A 14,784-nucleotide genomic window follows, 5' to 3' on the forward strand; every position below is an offset into this window, starting at 1 on the left:
TAAAATTGGACTAGACCGGACCGGTTACACCCCTAATTATATCCATCACAAAAGGCACTTGTAATGGGCGATTTATTTACGCCACAAATTATAAATTGTCACATAAGATAAAAATGTTATAGTGACCGATCGTGTTATATATGGCTACACTACACCATGACATCATGTTAGGTTTTCATATATAACATGATGACACCATGACTGGATCTAAATGGAATGAGTAGGTTGAAGAAAGGAGAGGGTCAAGTGTGTCGGCCACCACTTTTCGTCCCATATCCTGGCCGTCACGTCCAAAGTTCACACCTGAATATATTATATATAGGCCTATACCAAGCTTCATTGCTCCCATGAATTCATTAACATTTTGGACAATTATTGCCGTCTTGTCTTTGGCCTACCCCAAGCTTATGGGACAACTATTGCCGTCTTGTCTTTCGCTATCCCACGCGGGTAGACTCGCGAATCCCTCATAAAATGATTCTTTTTCTCATTTAATAAAGAATCTGAACATACAATCTTCAAGTAAGGACTGATAATAGAATTTCTCATCTTAAAATATTAATTCGTACAAATTCGAATATTTTCGTATTTACTATATATTCTTAGTACGTAGTACTCTATTTTCAACTTTGTTAAATCTTACGTTCCTTACCAAATTTTACAAGATTTCTAAAGCTGTATACTTGATCAATTCCAAAACATTAGAAATTGTAAAAAAATAAAGAGGTGAACGACTAGTACCCCTCCAACGTGACGGCCCACATGTGTTGAACAGTAAGTAGAATTGTGCTTGTAGCGTAATGTTAAATACAATTATATGTTATGTAAACGTTGTGCATTCCTTTTAAAAAAGAGCGGAATTTATTATAAAAAAAAATTAATTTTTTCATGTAAATTTTATCTTTATTTTTTTTTCTTTATGAGTGTCGGCACTTGCGCACTCTATGACTGCAAATATTATTTCTCATAATATTACTCTTATATATGTAAATGTAAATGGATAATTAGAAATAAAATGTAATTCGAACTCTCAACTGCCTTCAGAATTTTTCTCAAATTATGGTTTTTCTGGATTACAACTAATTACTATTTAGTTATTAATTTCTATCCTGAAAGAGAATCCTTATCGTCATCAAACACTACTACGTACATCTCTCCTTTATCGGATCTCTAAACTGATGATCTCCGCCACTCTTTCCTTTATTTAAACACATTGTTCACGTACATTCATTCCCCTCAGAAAACTGCCTTCTCTTCTCTACGTGAATGCAGTTCAATATGAGTACTGCATCGTGCTTGCTAACAGTCATATTTCTTCTTCTGAGCGTTGTTGGTTTCTGTCATGGTGGTGTTACCAGTAGTTATGTTAGGAAAGCTGAGGGATCTTCTGACTTGCCGAAAGAAGCTTTTCCTCCTCCTCCAGGATTCAATGCACCAGAGCAGGTATATATTAACCCTTTACCCTATACGTACGTGTTGCATTAATCTCATTGTTGTTCTGTTAATGAATCTGCATGCATCTCCCCGGCCGCCATGAGAAATCATCAAAAACCTTTTCACTAGGTCTAATAAAAAAACATTCTAAAACACCGAAATTTGCTATATGTGCAGGTTCATATAACTCAAGGAGATCGGGGAGGACGGGGTGTGATTATTTCATGGGTTACACCATTAATGCGGCATCCGAATTTTGTGACCTATTGGGCTGCAGAGGGCAAGCTCAAGAATTATAAGCTTACTTCTCCGGCCAAAATCACCTCGTACAGATACTTTAATTATACTTCTGGTTACATTCATCATGCCACCATTAAAAGATTAGAGGTTAAGTAATTGGTTTTTTTATATAGTTTCCAGTTCATCTTTCAATCTCATTTTAGGCCATATTTGACATGATTTTTTTCCCTCTTTTTGTATTCTCAGTATGACACTAAATACTTTTATGAGATTGGGATTGGCGTGTGTGCCCGTCTGTTCCATTTCAGAACTCCTCCCAAAGTAGGGCCAGATGTTCCATACACATTTGGTATTATTGGTCAGTACCGAGGATTGCATCTCAAAAACAAAAGATATCTTTTTGTTTTGTTTGGTTCTTTTTGCAGTAGATATATATATCTATATACATATATTAATGAAGCAATCTGCCTAATCTGCAGGTGATTTGGGACAGACAATTAATTCTAATGAGACGCTTGAGCATTATATTTCCAACCCGACTGCGCAAACTATGTTGTTTGCGGGTGATCTTTCTTATGCAGATGATCACCCATATCATGACAATGAGAGATGGGACACATGGGGGCGGTTTATTGAGAAGAGTGCTGCGTATCAGCCATGGATTTGGACTGCTGGCAATCATGAACTTGATTTTGCCCCAGAAATTGTAAGACTTCTTCTACCTTTAGGAATTAAGAATCTAATTAATTTACCACAATGACATGTGTCCTCATTTTTCATGCTATGGTATTTTGCTTAACATTTCAAAAGAAAAATGAGTGTCATTTTTTCATTTTATTTTCCCTAGCCTAGCTTGCCTTTTCCTATAGAGTTGCTTACTGCATGGGTTGTACGTACTGTATTAATGAAGCGAAACTCTAGTACTTGACATGGTGGATTTTTCCTTTTAGTATTTCCAGATATGGAATTTGAGATGCATGAGAGTACATGTCCAGGCCTGATCTGGTATAATTTATTTGAAGTTGCAACATTTGGCTGTAGGAATTTCTGACTATTCTCTTCCTAAGGCCTTTTTAGCTGATGCGATCACTGAAAATGTAAAACCTGAGAGCAAGATCTTCACTAACCTCAAGTATCTAGTTCAAAACGTCTTTCATATACTATCCTTGTTGCTTCGGTGCTTGATATTCAAAGTGAGAATATTCTTTTTATCTTGTCAAGAATATTTCGATTACTCCTCAAGATTTATCAGATAAGGATAAGTAACTCAAACCCCAATTACAAGGTAGTTAGGATAAAGTAATTAGTTTAGATTAAACCTCCGCTTGGATAGTGAGATCATGAGATATATCATGAGATATTTTAGATAAAAGTTAAGTTGAATAAAAAATTGTTAGAATATTATTTTTTAATATTATTATTATTTGGGTATTTGAAAAAGTTGAATTGTTTATTGTATTTTGTATGGGAATTTAAGAAATTTATAATGATAAGATAATATGAGATGAGTTGAGATGGTTTCTCAATCTAAACAAGGCCTTGTTTTATCCTTATTTCTTTGTAAATTATCGTGATCTCTTCATGTAATCTATCATTCGAAATTCAAACTAGTTTAACTGTACAAAGTTTCTATATAAATTAATCGAGCCTATATAATTTTGTGAGGCAAAAACTTAATTAGATTTTACAGATCATCTACACCCTTTTCCTCATGAGTATACTTGGTTTAAATGGAGGGAGGGACGAGCTGGTAGTATACAATTTGAAAAGCAAATTAAAAAAACTTTTAGATATGTTTTTACCATATTGGTTGGTTGTAAAAAAATATTATATGAATATTATTATTATTCAATGTACAATCACTGGACCTCTAGGCCAAGAGGCCGGAGAGACGGAGCAGATTAAAGGGTCATGTTGGTTGTTGAACAGTAGTTTCTGAATCTTGTAAGTGCCGTTTTCACCACATTAACGTGTTTGTACTTATGTAATATCAGCAAGAATATGCTCCTTTCAAGCCCTATATGAACAGATACCACGTGCCCTACAGATCATCGCAAAGTACATCCCCACTTTGGTATTCCATTAAGCGTGCATCTGCACACATCATTGTCCTCTCTTCTTACTCAGCATATGGTATGAATACTGAAACTTCTCTCTCTCTCTCTCTCTCTCTCTCTCAATGATATCATTATTGCAATACAGAATGGTATCTGTAGTAGCAAAGTGGCCTGGCCTGGCCTCGTGATCATGACGTACAGTACTTTGTGTTTTTGTACAGGTAAATACACTCCTCAATACACTTGGCTCAAACAGGAGCTCACCAAAGTTAATCGAGCTGAAACTCCATGGCTTATAGTTCTTCTTCACTCACCATGGTATAACAGCAACAACTACCATTTTATGGAAGGAGAAAGCATGAGAGTGGCTTTTGAATCCTGGTTTGTTGAAAGCAAAGTTGACATTGTGTTTGCCGGTCATGTTCATGCCTATGAGCGTTCTGTAAGCCTGCTTTCTTCTTTCTATTACATTAGAACATGATATGTCAAATGGTGAATAAATCAATAGAACTAACCCTCTAATAAAATCATTTTCTAATGTATTACTTCAGGAGCGAATATCGAATGTGAGGTACAATATAACAGATGGACTCAGCACGCCAATAAAAGACCAATCTGCACCAATATACATAACAATTGGTGATGGTGGTAATATTGAGGGCATTGCTAACAGGTGTGGTTCATTCATTTTATTTCATTTCAGTTGCTATATATATAGGAAAATTGGATAATTATCCGTATCGATCTGCTACTCCCTTACTCTTTTATGTCTCTATTGTTTTCTGCAGTTTTACTGACCCACAACCAAGTTATTCTGCATTCCGGGAAGCAAGCTTTGGGCATGCAACTCTCGCTATAAAGAATAGGACCCATGCCCACTATACTTGGCACCGTAACCAAGATAGTAATGCTGTTGCAGCTGATTCTCTTTGGTTATACAACAGGCACTATTATCCAGTTGAAGAGCTTGGCCATTAATTAGGAAGCACTAAAGTCCTAGTCCATTTTTCATTTTGACTGCCAATTTGGTGTCAGCTTGGTTTTTCATGTTTAGATGGCTCGGTTTTAATTATTGTTAAGTTGAGTTTTGCTGGGTAGTAGTACCTATTTCAAAGTTTGGTAGAAAGTGGGGTGCACTGTAGGGCATACTTTTAATTGCTCCTTATCATAAAATTAACTGTTAGAGGTAGGAAGTAATGGTTGATCGAGAGTGGCATTGCCAGAACTTTCTCCATCTTTGTTTTCAGACACCATGGGAATCTCAGACTTTTCTATGCCAACCTTTCTCTCTTTGCTCTTCCCCCACACAACAATGTAGAGTCCGGCTACATTAACACTGCTACAATAATCCTGCAAAACATTTGTGATTGATGTTTACCAATGATATGGCATTTATCACTTTAAAGATTTCCAAAAGTTATCTGTATGCCAAGTTACTAAAAACTCTGGTTTGATAGTGCGCATGAAAAGAATATCATCAAACATTAGTGTAGTATGCTATTGACTTTGTTTAAGGCTACTATACTTCAACCAAGCATTTGAAGTGCCAGTCAGGAGCCTACTGGTTAAGCTAATTGTCCCTTAGCTTGAAGCCTGGCCTCTATTAACTGTATTAAGAGATGATAAAATTTTTGCAGAGGAGAGTTCAAATAAAAAATGATTGGTAACTCGGTTTTGGAGAACTACCCTCCTAATTAAGTATAATTTTTTGCCTAATCCATCAGAGCTACCAGTAATGTCATTTGCCGAAGCCACCCATCCGGCCTGTAATCACCAATTGTAAATGGAGAATTGAGAGAGGACCTGTAATCAAGTAACCAGGCAATCGAGCCCAGTTGACTTTACCGAGATGATCCTAAAGTGACTTAGATCATGAGCTTGTAGGACAACAATACAGTAAAGTGAAGCTTCTCTTTACATTGGCAAAAATTTTGGTTGGTTTTTCATTCCATGAAGTTATTCAAATAACAAATCAATGACATTAGTGTGAATAAATGAGTACCAAACCTCTCCTTATTGGCGTGAACTTTTGAAACAATAGGTGACTTGACTTAAATGGAGAATGAAAAATCGTACTAGAATAACATTGTCATCAGGGAATATGCCCATGCTGTTCTTGAAAATGTTGAATATGATAGCACTTATAATCATGTAACCGGGTTATTGAGTCGAACTGACTCTGCCTAAACAGATCAAGACCTCGTAGCACAGTGACATAATGAAGTGAGGCTTATCTTCAAAGTGGTGAAAAATATGCGGCTTATTTATCAATCCATAAAGCTATTCATATAGAATGACTAATTACCAGCCGAGTAGAAAATATTGAAGAGTTTTCCGGTGGATTTAACCTGCCAGGCTTGGGAGTCTCTCACAAAAACTGATGATATTGTCAGAAACTGAAGAAGAAGCCATATGAGGTGAATGTAAGCCAAGCTCGATATTTCTTCAAGACTGGTTTTTGCAAGACAATCCAACCAGACCAACGACAAAGGTAGTTTCCAATGAGATAAATGCACCCAAGGTCCAATTCTTCCCCTTGACATCCCCTAACGAAAGTAACAACAAAGATGTTTGGTGTAGATTTGAGTTTAGCTCATAAATGGCTAGCCCCTTTTTAAGGGTAATGAAAGCTCCAGCAACAGAAGAAAGAATTCCAACCACCTTAGCTATACCATCTTTCCAGTTGAAGTGCACTTGCTCACATCTGCCAAAAGTTTTTTTAAAAAAATATCTACTTTATCAATAATTAATTTTATATTGGTGCGTGGTAGCAGAGGGGTCATAGACTTAGGCCTCGTTTGCATTTAAAACCTACCTCAACTCATCTCAGTTCATTATTACAATTTTTTTAAATTTTCACACAAAATAAAATAAACAATTCAACTTTTTCAAATCTCAAAATAACTTTCTCAAATTCCCACAAAAAATATAATAAATAATTCAATTTTTATTCTACTATTCACAAACCATCTCAACTCATCTCTGAATCCAAACCACTTCTTAGAGAAGAAAAGAGGATTGATGAATTCTTGCCCAAGGATGGCGGCCATGAGAAAGGTAATAGCAGGAAAGCTTGTAATACTCCATTTCAAGTAACTCCAAATTTCATCCTATTTAAGAAATTAAAGGAGGTGAAGAAAGCCTTAAAATTTTGAAAAAAAGATTGCTTTGGACATATTCAAACCTCAATAAAAAATATGACTTAATATCTCACTCTCATACAGTCCAACAATCCTACTAATCAATCAATTCTTTGGAAAGAGGAGCTAAAAAGCAATCTCACTGAGCAATTAAAAAGAGAAGAAATACTTTGGCGCCAAAAATCAAAACCTCGGTGGCTAATAACCACTTTTAAATTTTTCCCGACCAACATGAGGAGAAGAAGAAATTCTATTGAGAGTCTGAAAATAAGCCCAAGTCAATGGAGTTTTGACACAAATGATATTCAAAACAGGTTCCTAAAACATTTCAAAAACATTTACACCTCCACCAAGCCTACTTTCTCTCTTGAACTTGATGAATTTTATCCTCAAAACATTTCTGAGTCTGATAACTTTTTCCTATGTGAGATTCCAAATTGAAAAAGAAATTATTGTCACTCTTAGGAAAACTCAAGGCCCCTGGACCTTATGGGTTTACAGGGTTGTTTTATAAGCACTTTTGGAACATTGTGAAACAGGATGTGGTTGCAACTATGAAGAATTTTTTCACACATGGAAAACTCCTTAAGGAACTAAACCACACTCATATAGCTCTTATTCCAAAAACTGAGAACCCAAACACTGTCCACCAATTTAGGCTCATAAGTTGTGACGCCCACAACCTCCGCTTGAGATGGAACAGAGACTTAGAGCGTCGAGACATATAACACAAGATTATATACCCCCGTACATGACAGTTAATATGCAATGCATCCTATAAGTGCAACTAGCAGTTTATAATAATCGCAGCGGAATAAGGGTGATTAGTTATAACTCATGCCAGAATGAATCAAAAAATCACAATAGCATTAATAACCATCATAAGTTCAAACTTAAGGATAGCATTTCCTTAATACAAAATACTTAATCCAAATTCTATGGTTAGATCAACTATTTCATATGCTCTGAAGTATGAAGAGTCAATGCTTATGAGCATGAAAATTATTTGTAGTCTTCGTTCAAGGTCCGGCTCTTCTTCAACCATCTGCATCCAGCAATCCATCATGTTCATCCTCTACTAGTCCTGTCACAACTTATATCATTTTAGGAGGAATGATAGTGGTCCCATAAGGGGTGAGATTTACTCGAAATCTTAATAAGTTAAACAACCAACTTGCACAGAAATAAATTATGCATGAAGAATGATAAATACGAATTGCATGAAATGCAGAAAAATGTGCATGTGTCTCCCATTCAGATTCCTCAATATTTTTAAAAAAACCTTGATGCACTTTCGCTTTCAGAGAACATTTTCACTTTCTTAATCCAAAAACATGACATTTCGAAAGAGAACATTTCATACTTCATTGCTTTAAAAAATCATAACATTTCATTGTTTATTTAAGCCATCATTAACATACGTTTCATAATTAACATATGTTTGATAGCAACATGGTTGCCCATATGCACCATGAGCACCTGTCGGTGACTGTAGCACAACTCATGTTGGCACTACGTCATTGTCTACAGACATCATTCACAATGCATTGGCAATAAAACATAACATTATCATAATATCATAACATCATAACATATACACCCACCAGCATTAGGTGTCATAACATATGACTTTGCTCCTGCGTTCTTTAAAAAGAACTTATTCGAAACTCGTTGACTGTTATTCGTCAACCTAAGGGTTACCACTCCATTCTTACTCACTCCAAAGTAGACAGAGGAGTTCCACTAGGATAATTCCCCATCCTAGCTTTTGGGTTCGTGACAAAATTTATTTTCATGTTATGCTTGAAAAATGTGTTTCATGACATGTGCATATATAACAAGCTTTCCATGTGAAAATGACATTTATAGATGCAATATGTTAAAATGGTAGAAATATCACTTGTCATGTAAATATACACTTAATGTATCATATAACATGATATTTTATGCTCAAAGTGATAATTGAAACATGAATAAGACATTTATCAATAAATCATAAATAATCTGTCAATGTGTAAATTAGAGACCAACTTAGAAACTTCCAAAGTAATTGAAAAATAATGTCGTAGCTATGTAAATCAAGTAAGTGCTAAGTTAGGATTAATACTTCTATGGGTGAGGTCCAAAATCAAAGGCTTCAAAAATGGATATTTACAAAAATACCCCTAGACCCTCAAAAATTGTCATTAAGGCCCTAAATTTTTACTTATTACAAACGAACTCCAAATTAAGTAAAAATTTATGGAATTCATATTTTTGGCATTATAAAATCATTTATGCCTTTGAATTTTCAAAAATCAAATTAAAACTTACCCAAATAGTCCCAACTCGTGACATGCACTCTAATTGATGCCTAAGTGTATTTTTAACTATTAGTCTCTATGAATGTATGCATATGAGATTTTTTTTAATCACAAATGATCACTAATATCTTTAATGGCATAATGAAGACTAATTCTAGGATAATAGAGTTCATCCCAACACTTAATCATGGCTAAGATATCCTTAATCTCTACTTCATTCAAACCGATTCATACTTGATGATCAAAACAAGATAGATTCAAAACCTATCATGGCATGCTTCTAACTACAATTTAAACCTTCCATAATCATGTTAATACAATAATAAATCATATCAAATCATGCTCAAGACATGCCATAACTAAATTTTCACTTAAAGACATTTAATTAATCAAATCATCCCTTAATTGACTTGGTTTTGATTTAAGCATGATAACCTTCTCAAAACTCACTCAAATTTCGTACCAACTCATGGAAACAAAACATGATATGATAACTAAGATCAAAAGTAAAAAAAGTTACAAATTTTGTGGCCTTCTAAGCACTCAAGACAACCTTACACAAGAACACTCAAGAACTCACTCAGTTTCACTCTTTTGATCTTTAAGAGGGGGAAGTGTTCTTCAAGGCTCAAGAGCAAGATTGGAACTAAGGTGTGGAGGAAATGAGGGGATGAGGGGGCCTTTTGTAGGCAGCCAAAGGGGAGGGGACGTTGGCTTGGTCCAAGGGGTTTGATGGAAGATGGTGTGTGAATCTGAATTTTTCAAATTTACTTCCATCACTTTGTGTCACTTGTACAGAATGAAATAGTGTCCTAAACCACCATGATTTCACTCCTATGGTTGTTACATTATCCTTATGGGGTTGGCCAAGCCGTGGGGCAGAGGAGAAAAATCATCAAAACCACCCAAAGGGGCTGACGGGTTTAACTGGTTCTCTCATTTGGCAGATTTTGATCATTGTCTTGACTAATCCATTTGAACCATCATCATGGCTGATTTGTGCAAGAGCAAGGTCACTTCTTGAAGACCTTTTCTGGTGGTAGAAGGTGGAAAGTTGGCTGCCAAGTGATCATGAAAGTGCAGCCCGAAATAAGGTGATGAGATGGAGGTGTCCTGTTGAAATTTCCAGACTGCCTTCTACAGTTTGCGTCCTTTTGAGCAAGGGGGAATAGTGACCTGAAACTACCACGATTTATTCCCTACTGTGGCTACAATGGTCCTACAGTGGCAGCTAGGTCGTGGGGTGATAAGTGTTATTTTTATGTGATTTTTATCCAAACCAATAAGAGACAGCAAGATCTGAAGAGAGTCGACGAGATTTGGGCGAGGAGTCTTGTCCCGTTGGTAGCAAAGAGATTTCTCTCGCCCAAAGATGAGAAGGCTTACCTCTTGGTAGGCGAGGAGATTCGTGACTGGAGGGCGAAGGCCTGGGCGCGAAGACTAGAGGGCGCGAAAACTTGGCACCAATATATTTTACCTTATGGGCGAGATGACTTGTCGACAAGGTTTTGGACAATTAGATTAAGCAACTAGTCTAACTGACCAATTTAAAAGTTCAACCTAAACGACATCGTAGACAACAACTAGAAAAGGCGAAAGGAGTATTTCTACTAGGTAGACGAGGAGAGGGCCATGTAGTCTTTGTGACCTTCGTGTCCGTTCATTTGTGACCTCCGTGCCAATTATATGCAGCGCACACGACATCTACTCGGTGGGATAATTCATCCCGACCAAGATCAATATGCTGTTGACCATCAAATTCGGGCTCCGCAATTAATCTGTTGGCGACCAAATCCTTCCAAACTTCTGCAATCAAGCCGCATATCACTGAATCTTCCATTAATTCTTCTAAACCCCAAAGTATAATGTCCTCTTGCCAACTAAAATATTCAAAATTATTCTTATTCTAGAATAGCTCAACTCTTAATTAACTAGAATTATGGTTACTAAGGTCAAGGTCTAAGGAGTTTTTTAGGCGAGGTGTTACATAAGTCTTTCAAATGTTTGCAATAAAATTATTTAAAAAATCTTAACAAACAAACTCAAGACTATTCTTCCAAAGATCATATCTCCACACCAAGCAGCCTTTGTCCCAGATTGAGTTATTCAAGAGAATACCATCATTGACCAAGAAATCTTTCACCATCTCAAAAAGAAAAGAAAACAAGTTCTTATGGCTATAAAGATTGACATGAATAAAGTTTTTGATTTTATGGAATGAGACTTCTTAATCAAAATACTCACGTGTTTAGGATTTCAATCTTCTTGGATCAGTTGGATAAAAGAGTGCATTTCTACTGTTACATTCTCTATGATCATCAATGGAGTTCTGAAAAGTTTCTTTCATCCCTCCAGAGGTCTAAGACAAGAAGACCCTCTATCTCCATTCCTTTTTATCCTTGAAAATGAAGTTCTTTCTAGGTTAATTGCTAGAAAAGAAAATATGGGCCTTCTAAATGGCATTAACATCAGTAGAACAGGTCCTCCTCTCACTCATCTACTATTTGCTGATGATTTGATCCTTTTTGGCAAGGCCAGCACACAAAATGCCCAAATCTTCCCAAATTGCCTTGAGATATATTTAGACTAGTCTGGACAAAGGGTTCACACTGGAAAGTCCTCCATCCAATTCAGCTAAAACACTCTACTTCAAGAAAAAAAAAAAAAAAAAGAAACATAAAGGAGCTTCTGGAATTCAAGCTTGCCTTCTCAAGGATTAAATATCTTGGAATCTCACTTTCCTTTTCTATCTCAAAGAAAATCCATTTTGATAACATTCAAGAAAAAATTTCTCAAAAGCTGGCTAGTTGGAAAACAAAACTCATTTCTCAAGCAGGTAGAACCACCCTAATAAGACCAATTGCAAGCTTCATCCCTTCTTACATCATGTCAACTTTGCTAATCCCCAAGTCTGTAACAAAAAACATTGATAGATCTTTTATGAAATTTTAGTGGGGACATAACCCAAACAAGCCTCATAATTTTATACCAAAATCATGGAAGTCTATCTGCCAACCTAAAGCTATGGGAGGGCGGGGACTAAGATTAACATCAAACTTTAATAAAACTCTTCTTTGTAAGCTGAGTTGCCAACTGGTTAATGGGAGCAAATCCAAATAGAAGACAATCCTTGAGCACAAATATATCAAAAACTTCTTATTTCTACAAATCTCACCAAAGAGGTTAGACTCTTGGTTTTGGAAAAGTATTTTACAGCAAAGAGATTCACTAAAGAGAATGCTTGTCATCATATTAATAATTGCATTCATACTAGAGTCTGGGGAGACCCATGGATACCAACTCAGAATACCTTTCTTCCCATCCCTCAATCAGAATCCACTCACAAAGATCCAAACTTACTAGTTTCTGAACTGACTTTAGAGGAACCCAGAAGATAGAACATCCTTTTACTTCAAACTCTTTTCCATCAAAACATAGTGAATGAGATACAAAAAAATCCCATTAGCTCAACATAATTTCCATTCGAGGAGGGACAAGGTGGTATGGACTTTAAATGCCTCAGGTAACTTTTTAATGAAATCTGCCTACAAAGCTATTAGTCAGACCTCTAACTAGCACCAATCAACAATAACTCTTACTATTTGGAAAAAAAGTTTGGAGACTAAGCATTCTGGATAGATTAAAGATGCTCACCTGGAAAATACTGAACAATATCCTACCTACAAAATCAATGCTGAAAAATTGTCTTCCACTGAGTGATAGCTAATTAGTCTACCCCATATGTGAGTCTGAAGAAGAAAATCTCACTCACTTGTTTCTAAAATGTACATTTTCTAGAGTTTTATGAAGATAATCCCCATGCTTATAGACATCTCTTGTTTTGCTCCAAATGGGATTACAAACTAGATATAGTGCATTATTAACCCATCAAATTCTCTCAACATTCCTACTTTAGAAAAGCACTAGTTTCAAATCTTTGTAATCCTATCTATGGACAACATCTAATTTTTAAGAAATAAAATTGTGCATGATTCCTTTAATCCTACACTAGACAAATTTGTTGATGGGGGGTTTTAAAGAATTTTAAAGAACATTGTAATGCTTAGGGTAATAAACATCTGAAAAATCTTAGGAATTGGAAGGCAATACAAAACGGACACTATTTGCTAACATTTTATGTAGTGGTGAGGAATATTGGAAGCACTACTGCTGCAGTCTGCAAACCAAAAGATGACACGGTAGCATTTGTAATAACCAGCTTCGCAAATAGCCAAAATCCTAATCAAGGAGAAGCCGTAACATTATATACAGGCATTACGGAAGCTAGGGCTCATCCTATTAAAATAACAATTGGTGGAGACTCTCAAGTGGTTATTAGTGCAATGGAGGAACCAGAAAGAATTGTGGATTGGATAATTGAGCCTATAATCAGAGACACCATAATACTCCTTCAATCATTTGATAGTTAGATCATTCGAAAAATACATCGAGATTATAATCGATGTGCACATTCTATTGCGCAATGGACGGCTTCCAATTGCTTACATGGAAACATACCCCTCATATTAATCCATTCTTGTTTTTTAGACTTTTATAGTGGAAAAGATTCACTTTAGATGTCTGTATTAACGCAGCTAAACTGCAACTGATATTATTTCCAATGCAAGATATTGATTCAAAAAAAAAAAAATACTTCAGATATAATTCAACCTAATTGTTTACTTGTCTGGGAAATATGCGAAGGGGAGCAGAAAAACAATCGTGTTTGTTCCGATGTTAAACACTAGTGCAAGATTATAACCTAACATGCAGACAGTCATGGCCAAGTGCAGCTCGGCACGTTCAGTCACCATACAAATCCTATTAGCAGAAACTGAACCAGCTTCCGCCATTGATTCTTAAGCAGACATCATAATGGATACATATATCACCTCAAGCTCAAGCAAAAGAGTTGTTTAAAGGGAAGTTGGGATATTAAGTTGAGATGAGTTGAGATAAAAGTTAAAAATTAAATAAAATATTATTAGAATATTATTATTGTTTTGAGATTTGAAAAAATTAAATTATTTATTATATTTTATATAAAAATTTAGACAAATTATAATTATTAAATAAAATGAAATGAAATGAGTGTTAAAACACTTTTTGTATCCAAAACATTCCCTAAAAAATAGAGTTTACATAACTGAGTCGACACTCAACAGTCACATTTCAAGCTGTACGTGGGCATCCACCATACAAGCATTAGAGATTATTTTACTTGAATCAGATTTTAAAAAAAAAAAAAAACAAGTAATTATTCTACAACTTCCATTCAAGAAGTGATACATCCGACAAAAATATTTCGTGAAAGTAAATTAAAAAATTTACGTATTATAAAAAAAAAAATTACGTAATTTTAATAAAAAAAATAGTTAAATTGCTAAAATATTTTTCTTTACAAATTGATATAGGAGACATTTTTTACAATGATACAATTTAATTTATAAAAAAAACCTGAAAATTAAATTTTAATATAAATTAAATCTTGGCGTATAATCAATCTTCGCACTAATTTGTAAAATAGAAGTTTTTTATTTACTTTTAAACTGCATAAATATAAATTTATTGAAGAGTTTTGCTATAATTTAGCGTGACAAAGAGGTCGGT

At 35.2% G+C, this 14,784-nt stretch overlaps 1 protein-coding gene across 1 annotated transcript; it reads left to right on the top strand.

Moving 5' to 3' along the window:
• Window positions 1–1,149: 1,149 nt before the first annotated feature.
• LOC121259136 (purple acid phosphatase 5-like) lies at window positions 1,150–5,079 on the top strand. Its single transcript, XM_041160634.1, has 8 exons — window positions 1,150–1,443; window positions 1,612–1,821; window positions 1,921–2,032; window positions 2,154–2,380; window positions 3,669–3,807; window positions 3,953–4,173; window positions 4,283–4,404; window positions 4,520–5,079. Exons 1-8 carry the CDS (start codon window positions 1,267–1,269, stop codon window positions 4,707–4,709), a joined length of 1,398 nt encoding a protein of 465 aa, XP_041016568.1. The 5' UTR covers window positions 1,150–1,266; the 3' UTR covers window positions 4,710–5,079.
• The last annotated feature ends 9,705 nt before the right edge of the window (window positions 5,080–14,784 follow it).

This window comes from Juglans microcarpa x Juglans regia, chromosome 4D (assembly GCF_004785595.1).
Source record: "Juglans microcarpa x Juglans regia isolate MS1-56 chromosome 4D, Jm3101_v1.0, whole genome shotgun sequence".
In the NCBI taxonomy this organism is placed as follows: domain Eukaryota; kingdom Viridiplantae; phylum Streptophyta; class Magnoliopsida; order Fagales; family Juglandaceae; genus Juglans; species Juglans microcarpa x Juglans regia.

Coding starts and splice junctions, on each gene's coding strand:
- LOC121259136 (XM_041160634.1), top strand. CDS start 1,267: ATGCAGTTCAATATGAGTACTGCATCGTGCTTGCTAACAGTCATATTT. Junction 1,444..1,611: donor GATTCAATGCACCAGAGCAG/GTATATATTAAC, acceptor CTATATGTGCAG/GTTCATATAACTCAAGGAGA. Junction 1,822..1,920: donor CCACCATTAAAAGATTAGAG/GTTAAGTAATTG, acceptor TTGTATTCTCAG/TATGACACTAAATACTTTTA.